Below are 16,457 nucleotides of genomic sequence, written 5' to 3'. Positions count from 1 at the left end.
CACTAATTACCAGCCTACTCTTCTCCTCAGAGCGGTACTTACCTAAAACATTATGACCACTCACAGATATAAATGTTGACATGTCAAAATGTCCTGGTGAAAACAGAACATATACAACATTCAGAGGTCTGTGGAGGGAGCATTATTAACATTGGACGAGTCACTGGCATTTCTACATAACTTTAATGACATTGGACGATCACAGTGCCCAGCATTGCTAATGTGGCGTTAACGACGTTGAATAAGCCCTATAGCTGGCATTGCTGACACAGCGTTGGCAACGTAGAATGAACCCAGTCGCCAAAATTGCTAAAGCAGCCTTTAGCAATGTTGGAAAAGCCTGGTTACCAGCCTTGTGGAGTTGGGCAATGCCAATAGTAACATAGAATGAGTCTGGAAGCTACATTCAACACATAGCTCTCCATTTAGCATTCAGTTAGCTAGTCTGTTTCGTGCACTTTTGGGTACAGATTCAGCAATGTAGCAAATTAAAAAACAGAAATTGTAACCAGACTATCGGGTCCACACCAGCACAGAAATATATGTCACAGCCATAGTAACCATTTGGCACTTTTGAGAGAAACATACTCACTGGTTGTTACTTCTTTGATCATCTCGGCAGAGGCGTGGCAACCGGTCACTATGTGGCGGGTCCACAGGGAAAGTTCTTTGCAGGTCTCAGCGCGGAACACGTGGGTCTCGATGCCAAGTCGCGTGCCCGTCCGTGTGGCAAAGGACAGCTCCCCTCCCGGCTGAGGAGACCCTCTCTCCGGGCCGGAGTGGACCAGCCTGAGGGCAGAATTTTATGTCTACAATTAAACTTAATGTGATTAGTGGGTAATTATATATATATATATAAAAAAAATAAAACATTCTTTCACTTACACAAGTACAAAATAATTCCAATCTGTGTGTCCTACATCAAAATAAGTGTGTGTGTGTGTGTTACCGTGTAGAGAGTAGAGGGTAGGTGTGTTTGGGGTTGAGCCAGTTCTCCTTCATGCGAGCCATGCTATCATACAGCCGCAGATCCCTGTCCGTCACCACCACCACCACCGGCCTCCAGCACCGCTGCTCCCTCTCCGTCTGCACAAACACACACACACAGTTCAGCTGTCTGTTAGCAAAAAGTGGATTTTTCAGTTCTGGTTCTGCTGGGTCTCAACAATCAGACTGATAAGATTGAGTGTCAAGTTGCTCTAATCAAATGGACCCCCAAACTCAGATTAATGATCCAATCACAATCCAAAAATCCCTCTGCAAAAACCTTTGCCTACAGCCACCAACAGTCTCCAACAACCACCTCTAGCAACCTGCTCCAACATCCATCTCCCACAACCATATCCTGCTACCACAGCCATATTTGTCAATCATATCCCATCTCTACACACATCTCCCATAACTATCCCCAATACAGATGTCTACATCCACTACAGCCATTTTCTAAACTGTCTCCAACAACCATCTCTTACAACTATCCCCATAAACCTACTCCAACAGCTAACTCTCAAAGCCACTTCTTATTACCATCTGCAATAATCATCTCACATGACCTTTCTTTTTCTACCATCCCCTACAACACTCTCCCGCAACCATCCCCAACAAAACAATTCTTACAACCACCTCCTACAGCCGTCTCTTACAACCTGCTCTTACACATACACAGATTCCCATTCTGCAGTTTAATAATAATAAAAATAATAATAAATAAAATAAAAATATAATGATGTTAGGGGTGTCACGATTTTCTAAATCCTCGATTAGATTTTATTTCCGATTTTAGGGACACAATTCGATTTGATTCTTGATTTTCTTTTTTCTTGTTTTTTACAGCAGAGAGGCCTATGCCAGTTTTAGATTAGTCTATGGTCAGTCATTGGTTTGATTCATCAAATTTACAATATCTTATTTCAAAAGGTGGGATTGATATAAGTGATGCAAAGTGATACAAGTGATCTGTAATACACCAGATTAGGCACGAATAGTCAAATTTAAATAATTTAATTAAGATATATGTAATGCCATCTAGTGGCTTTTTTTTGTAGCAGCAGTGTGCACTATTAAAACAGCAAAATAAATAATAAAAAATACAGGAACAGTTATGTACAAAATAATAGAACAATTAGAGCCTTAACAAACTGAACTCTATCCTACTATAACAGTTAAACATGAAAAATAAGACTCGGTCCCTGAGAATGACAACTTCTTTTCTTTAACAAAGATATATAATTAACTTTATCTGAGAGAAAGATGCTCCTTAAGGTACCAAAACTATTAACACATTTGAGGCTAGACAAGACAACTGTTATTTTTATATTTTCAAGTTTTTCTTTAAGAAGATGAGAATGTCCACATTCTCTGGAGAAAGGGCAGCTCTTTGAGCAGTCACAATGTCTGCGGCGTCAGCTACAGTGTTCTGCGCCATTTGGGTAGAGCGTACGAGTGCTTGCGTAGCTTAGAGGGACGGATCGTCGATCCTCTTTTTGACTTTGAGGCTCGAGACGATGACATAATTTCGATCTATTTCGATAAAATATCTAAATAGTGACACCCCTAAATGATATCAGCTCAAACTTCATATAACTGTAAAACAAACAGAAGCTGAGAATAGTAAAAAAACATCGGTTCTATTTGTTGTTTATGAAAAAGTAGCGAGTATTCCAGCTTTACTCTCTAAATCCAAACATAGAAGAGGCTGAGAGTTCAGTCCTGAGAGAGAGAGAGGAATCGGGGAAGATTTACTGCCGGCCTCGCGGGGGTGATGGATGCTCTCCAGGCAGTCTGGGAAGGCCCAGCTGAACCCGACCTGCTCAAACCCCCACAAATCACCAGCCTGCTCCTCTCCTCAGAGCATCGCTTCCCACTGAACACTTACTGCTCACCACTGTTTTTACAGAATGAGGACCAGAGAACAAACTAAAAAGCAGGTTGACAAAGACTTAATGGCAGGACATACAGGACAGGACTTGCTCCAAGACATGATGATTTCAACTAATGACTCGGATTAACTTGTCCTGAGAAGCAGAGGTGACTCTTGGTCTTCCTTTCCTGGGTCGGTCCTCATGTGTGCCAGTTTCGTTGTAGCGCTTGATGGTTTTTGCGACTCCACTTGGGGACACATTTAAAGTTTTTGCCATTTTCCGGACTGACTGACCTTCATTTCTTAAAGTAATGATGGCCACTCGTTTTTCTTTAGTTAGCTGATTGGTTCTTGCCCTATTGCACAATTCTAAAGGTTGTCCAATAGGGCTGTCGGCTGTGTAGTAACCAGACTTCTGCCCAACACAACTGATGGTCCCTACCCCACTGATAAAGCAAGAAATTCCACTACTTAACCCAGATAATGCACATCTGAAAACCAGTTCAGGTGACCACCTCTTGAAGCTCATTGAGAGAATGCCAAGAGTGTGCAAAGCAGTAATCAGAGCGAAGAGTGGCTATTTTGAAGAAACTAGAATAAAAAAAGCACTTTTTTAGTTATTTCACCTTTTTTTGTTTAGTACAAAACTTCACGTGTCCATTCATAGTTTTGTTGCCTTCAGTGAGAATCTACAATGTAAATATTCATGAAAAAAAAAACACATTGAATAAAAAGGTGTGTCCAAACTTTTGGCCTGTACTGTATGTATAAAGATAGACCAGAAAACAGACGTTCATTGATAGGGCGCCTTATAATACGATGCGCCTTATAGTCCGTAAAGTACGGTAGTTTGAACAGAGGCATCCATCCAAATATTGGTAACACTTTACAATAATGGTACATCAATCAATTTACAGTACAGTAACAGATATAAACATCATTACATGGTTAATAATGTGTCAACTAATTATTAAATTAAATGACTCTGGTTAATGCGTATGAATGTTGTGTATACTGTTTAATAAAAATGAAAAAAAAAAATAGTTAATAATTTTTTGATGATGATTAATAATGTCTAAACTACTGTAAATTAATAATGAGTTGAAACATTCTTTCCTAAGAACTGTTCCTAAAATAATTTACCCTTATTGAAATAGGTTACCACTGTTACCACCACTGAACCCCTCCCTTATTCCTGACATACATTTTCCTATTGGGTTTTTATTGTTTAAATATGATTTAGGCCATTTTTAACACACAGTGTGAACGTGGAAGCCACAGGAAGGTTAGTGTTGTAAGGCAGGCAGCTATTTAAGTGAGCCTGGACGTGGTCCACAGACCCTCGACACTCTGGACGCTTTCCTTCATTATAATTCTTCATCAGTGCCAGCAGGCTGGTAACCAGAGCCGGAGAGAGAGGGAGCGCTCATTAAAGAACAGAAAGAGAGGAGAGGAGAGGAGAGGAGAGGAGAGGAGAGGAGGCAGTCAGTCAGCCTGACCACGGCACTGTGACGGCTGAGCCCTCTATTAGACGTCTCTGCCAGGCCACGGCTAACCAGCCCAGGCTGAGGAAAAAACTGATCATACAGAAGCAAACATGCAGGCATACCAGCACACCATTTACCATCAATATCACCAAACACAGAGAACCAGACATCCCATGATACAATAATATTACAATACATTGCCCACACTGTAAAAAAGCTAACTTTTAATTGTGATTTAGCTGAACCAAGAATTTTGCGCTAAACTAGCTAACTTTAAAAAGTAAAAAAGTTTATAAAAAGTTAAAAATGTATAAAGTTCCGCACTCTGCACATGCCCAGTTTGATTCTTTAGTTTAACAGGGTCTACAGAACAATTCTGCAGGGGTTTTCACCTGATGTTGGTCACGCAGTTTGTTCTATATGAACTACAGCCATTTTGACAAAAACTTAAGATGTTGCTAGGAGCCAATGGGAAAGATCAATTTGTCCTCCCACTTCTCACCATCAGTATGTGATCATTCTCCACAGGCTGCCTTCTCGTGGGATTTATTTAGTGCATGTGTTTTATAAAGTTTAACTGGTCTGGCCTCAGTGTTGAAGGCTATAAAAACAAGTTCCTGTTGCTGTTATTTGTGTCTGTGCTAATTGTACACAGACTATATGCTGGTCATAGTGAAAGATGTGCAATAGTGATAAATTCTCAGTTCCCAGTTGCTAACTGAAAAAAGCAAAACATATAGTTGTGGCTACTGCATGAATATTAATAATGTAAAACATGTCAATGACACATCTTATTTTTTTAGTTGATCCTGAAGGACAGTAAGCAAGCAGAACTTTTAAAAACATAAGGTGAGACTTAATATTTGAAGGTTAATTAAAGAATTCTAGTTGGCACAACTGGTGGTGGTTTTCTTTAAAATTTAAAAGTTTGAGTGGACCTTAAAACTCTTAAAAATCTTGTGTAATAAGTTACCTTGAATTTTAGTTTAGACCCACCTATTCAATCTACAGCAGTTTATATACCCACCCATTCAGCATACAGCAGTTTATATACCCACCCATTCAACCTACAGCAGTTTCTATGCCCACCCATTCAATCTACAGCAGTTTATATACCCACCCATTCAGCCTACAGCAGTTTATATAACCACCCATTCAATCTACAGCAGTTTATACACCCCCCCATTCAGCCTACAGCAGTTTCTATGCCCACCCATTCAATCTACAGCAGTTTAGCCCCACCCATTCAACCTGCAGCAGTTTAGCTCCACCCATTCAATCTACAGCAGTTTAGCTCCACCCATTCAATCTACAGCAGTTTAACCCCACCCATTCAATCTACAGCAGTTTAGCTCCACCCATTCAATCTACAGCAGTTTAGCTCCACCCATTCAATCTACAGCAGTTTAACCCCACCCATTCAATATACAGCAGTTTAGCTCCACCCATTCAATCTACAGCAGTTTAGCTCCACCCATTCAATCTACAGCAGTTTAGACCCACCTATTCAGCCTACAATAGTTTAGCCCCACCCATTCAGCCTACAATAGTTTAGCCCCACCCATTCAGCCTACAATAGTTTAGCCCCACCCATTCAGCCTACAATAGTTTAGCCCCACCCATTCAGCCTACAATAGTTTAGCCCCACCCATTCAGCCTACAATAGTTTAGCCCCACTAAACTATTTTAGCTGTTTGTTTACAGTCTGTATGTATATAGTTTTCTTGAATCAGACACTGACCCTCTCTGCCAGCCAGCCGAGGTGGCGTATATCCCGGGTCCCGCCGATGCCATTCCGTGCCACGTGTTCCCGAAGCTCCGAGACAACTTTATCCATGAGGCTGGAGGCCACGGACTGCAGGGGCGCCAACCAGGCCTGAGCCGAGGCCGAGTCCGAACAGCGCAGAACCACAGTGTGCTTCCCATCCGGAGAGTGCAGCTCCAACTGCCTGAAGACAGAGATACATTCAGCACATCTAGTAATTTTAACAAGGAATTAATTAAAAAATAAAACCGTGAATAAAAATGCTAAACTATACATCAACACAATTCATATTGCACAGCCCAATAAGTACAGTCATATGAAAAAGTTTGAGCACCCCTATTAATCTTAATCATTTTTAGTTCTAAATATTTGGGTGTTCGCCATTTCAGCCATTTCAGTTTGATATATCTAATAACTGATGGACACAGTAATATTTCAGGATTGAAATGAGGTTTATTGTACCAACAGAAAATGGGCAATATGCATTAAACCAAAATTTGACCGGTGCAAAAGTATGGGCACCCTTATCATTTTATTGATTTGAATATTCCTAACTACTTTTTACTGACTTACTGAAGCACAAAATTGGTTTGGTAACCTCATTGAGCTTTGAACTTCATAGCCAGGTGTATCCAATCATGAGAAAAGGTATTTAAGGTGGCCAATTGCAAGTTGTTCTCCTATTTGAATCTCCTCTGAAGAGTGGCATCATGGGCTCATCAAAACAACTCTCAAATGATCTAAAAACAAAGATTGTTCAACATAGTTGTTCAGGGGAAGGATACAAAAAGTTGTCTCAGAGATTTAACCTGTCAGTTTCCACTGTGAGGAACATAGTAAGGAAATGGAAGAGCACAGGGACAGTTCTTGTTAAGCCCAGAAGTGGCAGGCCAAGAAAAATATCAGAAAGGCAGAGAAGAAGAATGGTGAGAACAGTCAAGGACAATCCACAGACCACCTCCAAAGAGCTGCAGCATCATCTTGCTGCAGATGGTGTCACTGTGCATCGGTCAACAATACAGCGCACTTTGCACAAGGAGAAGCTGTATGGGAGAGTGAGGCGAAAGAAGCCATTTCTGCAAGCACGCCACAAACAGAGTCGCCTGAGGTGTGCTTTTGCATGACTGGATTCACCTGGCTATGAAGTTCAAAGCTCAATGAGGTTACCAAACCAATTTTGTGCTTCAGTAAGTCAGTAAAAAGTAGTTAGGAGTATTCAAATCAATAAAATGATCAGGTGCACATACTTTTCCATAATTCCATAACTTTTCATAATTTTCTGTTAGTACAATAAACCTCATTTTAATCCTGAAATATTACTGTGTCCATCAGTTATTAGATATATCAAACTGAAAGGGCTGTTGCAAACACCCAAATATTTAGAACTAAAATGATTAAGATTAAAAGAGGTGCCCAAACTTTTTCATATGACTGTATGTATGCAATGTGTTTTTTTTTATAGAGTGTCAAACACTTTCACCTTGTTCTTAAAGCCTTTGTTTTACACAGTGGAGTATGGCCTCATGTCTGCAGTGATAAACACCTCAGTAGACGTGGTAATAGCTGAATTTCGCTCTGATTCTGTAGTAAAGCGCTGATTAAATGCTGTGTTTGAAGTTGGTTTAAAGACCTCCTGGTTTGATCTGCCGATTCAGAATTGTAGCTGTGCTGATGTATTGCCAAAGTCATACAGCAGTTTAAAGTGCTATGTATCCCCAACACCTCCCTCTACCCCTCCAGCCTTAAAAGAATCAGGACACCCTACCCCTAGGCTTCTGCTGCTGCTCCTTGCATTATGAGTAACTATAGCCATTTAAAATATATTAATACTGTATCTTAAAGAATAATATAAATACACTGAATTTACAACTGAATTTATTTGATAACTGGAAATCAAAGGGGATTGTGATACTGATAAACTGATAAACAGCTGCTTAAATACTCTGATGGCTTCAAGAATAACATATTATAAATTGATATTAAACTTGTGTCGAACTCATGCAATAGAACATTTGAGAGATTCTTTGGTTATGCAGACTGATTGTTACAGCAGCTGTCCGGGTAGCTGGTCTTAGACGATTTTAGAGATGAAGATGCTGGATGTGTAGGTCCTGGGGTGGGGTGTGGTTACATGTGGTCTGTGGTCACAAGGCCGGTTTGACATACTGCTAAATTCTCTGAAACGCTTTTGCTGACGGCTTATGGTGGAGAAATGAGCCTTCAATTCACAGGCAACAGCTCTGGTGGACAGTCAGGACCAGAGACTGTAAAAAAAGATGGACGCCGTGTCTCCGTTCCCATTCATTCAATGAAAAAGAAGCCAAAATCACAAACGTGATTGAATGTTGTCTGTTTTGCCATTGAAACCTATGGGGATGGGTGGAGTTACACAGCTTTCTGCAGCCGAACAGCAGGGGGCGCCCGACCTGTGGTGGCTTCACTTTTAAGAGACGATGCTCTGTCCAGCTATACACAGTCTATGGTCAGTACAGTCAGGATGCCAACTGCACACTCCCTTACAGCTTGTAACACCTGTGGCTTTGTGCTTTGTGACAAAACTGCACATTTCAGAGTTGCCAGCTCAAGGTACACCTGTGTAAAAATGACTGTGTCTAATCAGCATCTTGATATTCCACACCTGTGACTGGTGGATGATTTATCTCAGCATAGGAGAAGAGCTCACCAACACACATTTAGACCCGATTGTGAACAAAATATAACAGTTTCTTCCCCACGGCCATCAGACTCTTGAACACACCTCAGGTATAACCCTGCGATCAGACTCTTGAACACAACTCAGGAATAACCCTGCACTTTACTTCAACATGTTTACATTGCAGCCGTCACTTTACTGTTAATCTTTTTTTAATATATATAGTTAATGTCCATAACTGCATTATTTCGCACTTGCACTTTTTTTATACATTTCTTTGCTTAAGTAACTTTATTTTATTTTTTTATGTCTTTGACAATTAGTTTAATATTTATAACCTTATTGTATTTTTTTGCACTTTTTCTATCTTCTATTTGGCATTCTTGGCGAAGAGCAAAGAAAGAATTTCATTGTACACTGAAACCCGTTTCTGTACTGTACATATGACAATAAACTCTTTGAATCTTGAATCTTGAACAAAATATTAAAGAAAAAAAAAAATTGTGTAAATAGAAAGTCTTAGATTTTTGATTTCAGCTCTTAAAAATTGAGAGCAAAACCAACAGCTCATATTTTTGTTCAGTGTATTTCTATGATTTCCAAGACTTTAGTCTTAGGTCTAGTGCTGGGCGGTATGAGCAAAAATGTATATCACAATATAATATATTGTGATATATATTTTCAGGATTTACAGTATTATTATTATTAGGGGTGTGTTTAAAAAAATCGATTCTTCGATTTGAATCGATCTTCATTTGAATGATCCGATATCAATACATATAAACCCAAATCTATCTTTAGAAATAAGGAAGAGGCTCTTATAACAGGGGAGCTGAACTCCGGTCAGACCGGCTGCTTTTTCCTTTGAATTTAATAAAGTTTCCTCTCTTTACATTATTAATTTCGCTTGTTGCGTTTTTATGGTAACTTTGCTTATTATATTATCAAATCCTAAATAGTGGGTTTGGGTAAATTTCACACCTTTATTCGCAAATAAATAAGAATATATGTAATAATGTTTAGAGATGTGAAGCACGGTGTAGCAATTAGCTACATTAAATGATAATAAAAGAAGAATGCAATTGTTGTGTTAAGTCTATATAATATAAACACTAATATTTTAATAATGGAAGTTTGAGTTTTTCTTGTATAATTACATTTCATATTTAAACTACAATTTTTATTGTTAATGAATCGATTTTGAATCAATTGGGACCTTGTAAATCAGAATCAATTCAAACTGGGAAATCAGTGACGATACCCACCCCAACTTATTATTATTATTATTTATATTTTAATATAGGTGTGTGACATACTCGATTATATTTTTGTTCAGTGTACAACTGTATCACAGAGAGAGATCCAGCTGAGTAAAAAGCAGCACAGGAAAGTGTGAGTGGACTCGTACTGTTACACTGCACCCTTCATCACAGCGGCTTTCTAATGGCCGTAAATCAGTGGCACTCTCACCGAGCTCCCAATGATAAATATCCCCTCATACATCACACACACACACACACTCAACCAGCAACCCGCTAAACCATCTCCAGGTGCTCCCGCAGCTATAAATAGCTCTCCTGTATTAAGAGAGGGAGCTGAGTGGGAGGCAGCGGTGGGGCAGGGGCTGAGCGGACTGTCTGAACCCGTCTGGGGGAGGGTCCCGGCCCCCGGCCCCGGCTCAGACCCAGACTCGAGCGGTTCCCCTCTCCACCGCAACATGGGAGATTTAGGGGCCGCTGGGACCGTCTGGGCCAGATTTAGAAAGTTCTGGACCGAGGTTCAGCTTCTGCTGCCTTTTGTGGTGCTGCTTCTAGTCAGGAAAACTTTAATTCAATCAGAAGAAGGAAGAGAAGAAGGGGCCGTGGTCTAATTCAGCACTGCCAATCAGAGACCACTGGCGATTAGGCCAGTCATGATAATGGTTATGTCCCACAAATAATTATGACACACGATAATATTTTTATTTTATGAACAATTTATATTACTGAAATAATTATATTTTATTATACCACAGTTAGTTCCAACCTCACAATCTGATTGGTTGGAAAGTGTTCTAGTCGTGCTGATATTTGTGATAACATCACAGCCTTCTCGCACTAAACCTGCATCACTCCGCCGACGCGTTGCCGAGTAACAGCATATTTATACACAGAAAAGTTTTGAATCATCACCTCCAGCGGCATCAGCAGCAGCATTAGCTTAGCACAGGCTAGCGCCCAGCCATGGCCCGCTCGCCGGCAGCGCTGACTCGTCTTTTGTGGAAAAAAGGGAAAGAAAATCACCTCGGCAGCAGTCTGACAGCCAGAACGATAACCAGCCAGGCTAGGCTAAGCTAAGTTAATGCTGAGCTAAAGCAAGCTACGCTAACCTAACCACAGTTCAGCCGGCTAGCTAAAACCAACACCACCCAGCAAAACAAGCAGAAATGCTCAAAAATGTGCAGCTTTCACCTGAAGACGACTCCACGGAGCAGGAGAGGAGAGTATTAGCGTGATTTCACGCTCCTAAGATTTACCATCTTCTCTTTTTCCCAATTTTGATTTCAAGCTAACTTTCGTTGTGTTAGTCTGTATAAACTATGCACCGTTTTGTAGTTAAGTTTCAATTCTGTTACAGTTGTGGTGGAACTACTTTTTGGCGGAAGGCACAGTCCATATTAAAGCATATTCATTCTGAATTTCTTAAAGTTCTTCGTTTTATTTATTTTATTTATTTATTTATTTATTATTCTTTACTCATTTTGAAAAAAAAAAACACTGTTGTATAAAAGCAACAGAACACTTGAGGTCGTCTTGTTTTCGCAAATAACATCATGGCTGTGATTTGGTCATAGGCACCAGTCGAAGGCTTTAATATGGACTGTGCCTTCCGCCAAAATGTAGTTCCATAAAAACGATAACGCTGCTTTTTCCTTTGAATTTAATAAAGTTTCCTCTCTTTACATTATTAATTTCGCTTGTTGCGTTTTTATGGTAACTTTGCTTATTATATTATCAAATCCTAAATAGTGGGTTTGGGTAAATTTCACACCTTTATTCGCAAATAAATAAGAATATATGTAATAATGTTTAGAGATGTGAAGCACGGTGTAGCAATTAGCTACATTAAATGATAATAAAAGAAGAATGCAATTGTTGTGTTAAGTCTATATAATATAAACTAATATTTTAATAATGGAAGTTTGAGTTTTTCTTGTATAATTACATTTCATATTTAAACTACAATTTTTATTGTTAATGAATCGATTTTGAATCAATTGGGACCTTGTAAATCAGAATCAATTCAAACTGGGAAATCAGTGACGATACCCACCCCAACTTATTATTATTATTATTATTATTCATTCTGAATTTCTTAAGGTTCTTCGTTTTATTTATTTTATTTATTTATTTATTTATTATTCTTTACTCATTTTGAAAAAAAAAAACACTGTTGTATAAAAGCAACAGAACACTTGAGGTCGTCTTGTTTTCGCAAATAACATCATTGCTGTGATTTGGTCATAGGCACCAGTCGAAGGCTTTAATATGGACTGTGCCTTCCGCCAAAATGTAGTTCCATAAAAACGATAACAGAGCTGTAACATAAACACACTCCCTCTCGTGTTCGATTGCTTAAATAGCATATTAATACAATCACATAGTTTTAAGGGTAATTCTTATAATATTTTGAAATTTTTCTTAAATATCAATAAATACATAAATAAAAAAATAAAAAAGAAACCCTGGTTGACATTCTGACTATTCAGGTTAATGCGTTCTTTTCACAAACAAAAACATTTTATCTCATATAAACAAAATCTAATTAAATATTAAACATATCAAATACATATTTATATGAATCAGAAGCTGAATTACTGAGATATCTACATTTTCGCAAAATTATGCCTACTTTGTCAAGAGTTACTTCTGCAATATATATTTTTGCATTTCTTTTATGCTTATTTAATGTTTATAGTTTGAAAATCACTTAGCTCTTTATGTTTACTATATAATATTTTTCCACATATACTTGTATGAGTATGGCATAAAAGTGCCACTTTACTTTCAAACACATTGTTTTCAGTGGGATGCACAGAAACCATAACAACCACTTAGCAAAACCATAGCAACCAACATGTTATCACAGTAACCACCATAGCAAGAACCTAGCAACACCTTAACAAAACCACAGAAACCACTCAGCAAAATCATAACAACCAACAAAGTAAAGCAACCCAACAAAGGGTAGCAACCAGAAGCTATAGTATATCCACACCATAGCACTGACAAAGCAACACCTCAGCAATCACCTAGAATTACCTTGGCAACACCGTAAAAAGGAGTTAACCTGCATCGAACACACCAGTGGAAACCAGTGGGGAATGCACATATTATCCCTTTTCTTTTTGAAATGTATTTAAGTAAAAATTATGACACACCTAAAAATGAACAAAAACATATTATTCCACCTTCTTAAAATGTATGTAGAGGTTAATACTGCAGAATTTAAACTGAACTGACCCCACTCATACAGTCCCCTCATGTTCTCATGGGGGAATCGTGCACCCGGTCAGCATTCTACAACTACTGATGACACCCACCTCACACTTGGACAACAGGATGCTTTGGGGTGCTCTCTCAGTACACTTTTGTCCTTATAGAGCACCCCCTACACTCCCTGTAGTGTATAACAGTCTGTCAGAATGAGTGTATGGATCATATGAACATTATGGAGCATTATAGAGCGCCCCTTATGCTTCCTGTAGTGTATTACAGTCTGTCAGAATAAGTGTGCAGCTCTTAAAACTATTATAGAGCATTATAGGGCGCCCCCTATGCTTCCTGTAGTGTATTACAGTCTGTGAGAATGAGTGTGCAGCTCTTACAATCATTATAGAGCATAATATGGAGCCCCATATGCTTCCTGTAGTATATAACAGTCTGTCAGAATAAGAGTGTGGTTCATATTGACATTATAGAGCATTATAGAGCACCCCTTATGCTTCCTGTAGTGTATTACAGTCTGTCAGAATGAGTGTGCAGCTCTTATAAGCATTATAGAGCATTATAGGGTGCCCCCTATGCTTCCTGCAGTGTATTACAGTCTGTCAGAATGAGTGTGTGGCTTTTCCGACCATTATAGTGCGTCCCCTACACTTCCTGTAGTGTATTACAGTCTGTCAGAATAAGAGTGTGGATCATATGACCATTATAAAGCATTGTAAAGCGCCCCCCTACAGTGTATTACAGTCCTGTAGTGTAATACTAATGTATTACAGTCTTTCAGAATGAGTGTATGGATCATGTGAACATTATAGAGCATTACAGAGCGCCCCCTGCGCTTACTGTAGTGTATTACTACAGTCTGTCAAAATGAGTATTCTGGTGTATGGTCAGCAATCAAGGTCTACTGCTGACGTCAATTCCACACTCAGAGCACAGAACCCCTCACAGGATGATCTGGAGTGACTTCTCTGTTCACTCTTAGTGACCCTGGGTGGAGATATTCTTAGAAGGGATCCAAACACAACACACATCCAAACCAAACAACCTCAGAGAGATACAGGGCGCATGACAGAGTCCTGAGATAAACCCACCAGAGATCAGCTTCTCCTGTCCCGTCCAGCTCTGCTGCCCCAAACAGCAGTCGGAAAAATTCAAACACCCACCCACACACATACACACACACACACATACCTGCTGCAATCACACACAAACCACAAAAAAGATCTGTTTTAACACACTCAGCTGTGAAGCTTCACTTCCTCCCAGACTTCCTGTTTCTCTTACAAACCACAAGCCTCACTGTTCTAATGTCCCCCAATACACTCAAACTGCAGACCTGTATTAAAGAGCATTATAGCTTTCACTTTATTTTTCCTGCAGTGTACTACAGTCTGTCTGAATGAGTGTGTGGATCATATGAACATTATAGAGCATAATACAGTGGTGCTTGAAAGTTTTTAACCCTTTAGAATGACCTAAAACAGGGGTGTCCAAACTTTTTTTGTTGGGGGACAGAAGGAGAAATATATTTGAAGTCACGGGCCACAGACTCTAAAATAAAACGAATAATGAAATATACCACTTTAAATAATACTTTTTCCTGATTATTTCATTTACACCCCATTTTACTTGAGTTACTATCTTTATCTTTGACAGTGTTGTGTAAACTAAGATTTTTCAAATTGATGTTAAATTTCATGATGTCTCTTAATATTAAACTATTTAATTACGGCAAATTTTAGACTCTTTGGCCCTTTTTTTGCGCTAGAAATGCGCACTCTCTCTGCTTTTAGACTCTTTGACCCTTTTTTATGCGCTAGAAATGTGCACACTCTCCACTTTTAGACTCTTTGGCCCGTTTTTATGCGCTAGAAATGTGCACATTCTACACTTTTAGACTCTTTGGCCCGTTTTTCTGCGCTAGAAATGCGCACTCTCTCCACTTTTAGACTCTTTTGCCCGTTTTTCTGCGCTAGAAATGTGCACATTCTACACTTTTAGACTCTTTGGCCCGTTTTTCTGCACTAGAAATGCGCACTCTCTCCACTTTTAGAATCTTTGGCACGTTTCTGACACCTAGCTTTCAAACTTTGAATTTCACATTATAAAAACCTGCTTAACAGCGGGCCAACTTTCATTCTATTTCTAAAATACCTCGCGGGCCGCTCCAAAAAAGGAAACGGGCCGCAAGTGAGTGTCAAGTGTATGTGAATCTCTAAAATTAGCAGTAAGTTTGAAGGTGAAGTGTTTTCAACCAATGGAATGACAATCAGGTGTGAGTGGTCAGAGCCTGTTTTATTTAAAGAACAGAGATCTATCAAAGTCTGCTCTTCACAAGACATGTTTGTGGAAATGTATCATGATACCAGCAAAGGGGTTTCTGAGGATTTCTCAGAAAGATTTGTTGATGCTCATCAGGTTAGAAAAGGTTATAAAACCATCTGTAAAAAGAGTTTGGATTCCACCGATCCATAGTCAGACAGATTACAGTGTACAATTGGAGGAAATTCAAGGCTACAGTTCGACCAACAAAGATCACTCCAAGAGCAAGGCGTGTAATAATCGGCGAGGTCACGAAGGACCCCAGGGTAACTTCAAAGCAACTGAAGGCCTCCCTCACATTGGCTAATGTTAAATGTTTATAAATCCACCAACAGGACAACAATGAACAACAATGGTGTGAATGGCAGGATTGCTAAGAGAAAGCCACCACTCTCCAAACAGAACATAGCTAGTCTGCAGTTTGTCAAAGATCACATGGACAAGCCAGAAAAGTGTTTTGTGGACGAATGAGACCAAAATAGTTATGTTTGGATAAAAGAAAACACTGCATTCCTGCATAAGAACCATATTTCATCTGTAAAACGTGGTGGTAGAATCATGGCTTCGGCCTGTTTTGCTGCATTTGGCCCAGTTGTACCAGCTGGTTTTGCATTTATTGATGGAACAATGATTTCTGAATTATATCAGAGAATTATAATTAAAAAATGTCAGGAGATCTGTCCATGAACTCAATCTCAGGGGAAGGTGGGTCATGCAGCAAGACAATGACCCTAAGCACAAAAGTTGTTCTACAAAGAATGGTTCAAGAAGAATAAAGTTTTTGTTTTTGAGTGGCCAAATCAATGTCCTGACCTTAATCCAATGGAAATGTTGTGGAAGAACCTGAGGCAAGCAGTTAATGTGTAGAAACCAGAGACTGTAA

The 16,457-nt window shown here is 39.3% G+C and overlaps 1 protein-coding gene across 3 annotated transcripts in view; it reads right to left on the bottom strand.

Moving 5' to 3' along the window:
• Nucleotides 1-16,457, bottom strand: part of sntb1 (syntrophin, basic 1) — a 61,499-nt gene that overhangs the window by 14,146 nt on the left and 30,896 nt on the right. For all 3 annotated transcript variants that reach the window (XR_007439417.1, XR_007439418.1, XM_022673973.2), the window contains exons 4-6: nucleotides 6,089-6,296; nucleotides 950-1,086; nucleotides 593-789 (exon numbers count right to left, since the gene is read on the bottom strand). Coding sequence is in view for 1 of the 3 variants with exons in the window: in XM_022673973.2 (XP_022529694.2) it covers nucleotides 593-789; nucleotides 950-1,086; nucleotides 6,089-6,296 (542 nt within the window). In the remaining 2 variants the exon portion in view is untranslated. The remainder of the gene's footprint in view (nucleotides 1-592; nucleotides 790-949; nucleotides 1,087-6,088; nucleotides 6,297-16,457) is intronic.

This window comes from Astyanax mexicanus, chromosome 6 (assembly GCF_023375975.1).
Source record: "Astyanax mexicanus isolate ESR-SI-001 chromosome 6, AstMex3_surface, whole genome shotgun sequence".
NCBI classification, from domain to species: domain Eukaryota; kingdom Metazoa; phylum Chordata; class Actinopteri; order Characiformes; family Acestrorhamphidae; genus Astyanax; species Astyanax mexicanus.
Note: the sequence above shows the minus strand (reverse complement) of the source record. Positions and strands in the feature narration are given on the sequence as shown.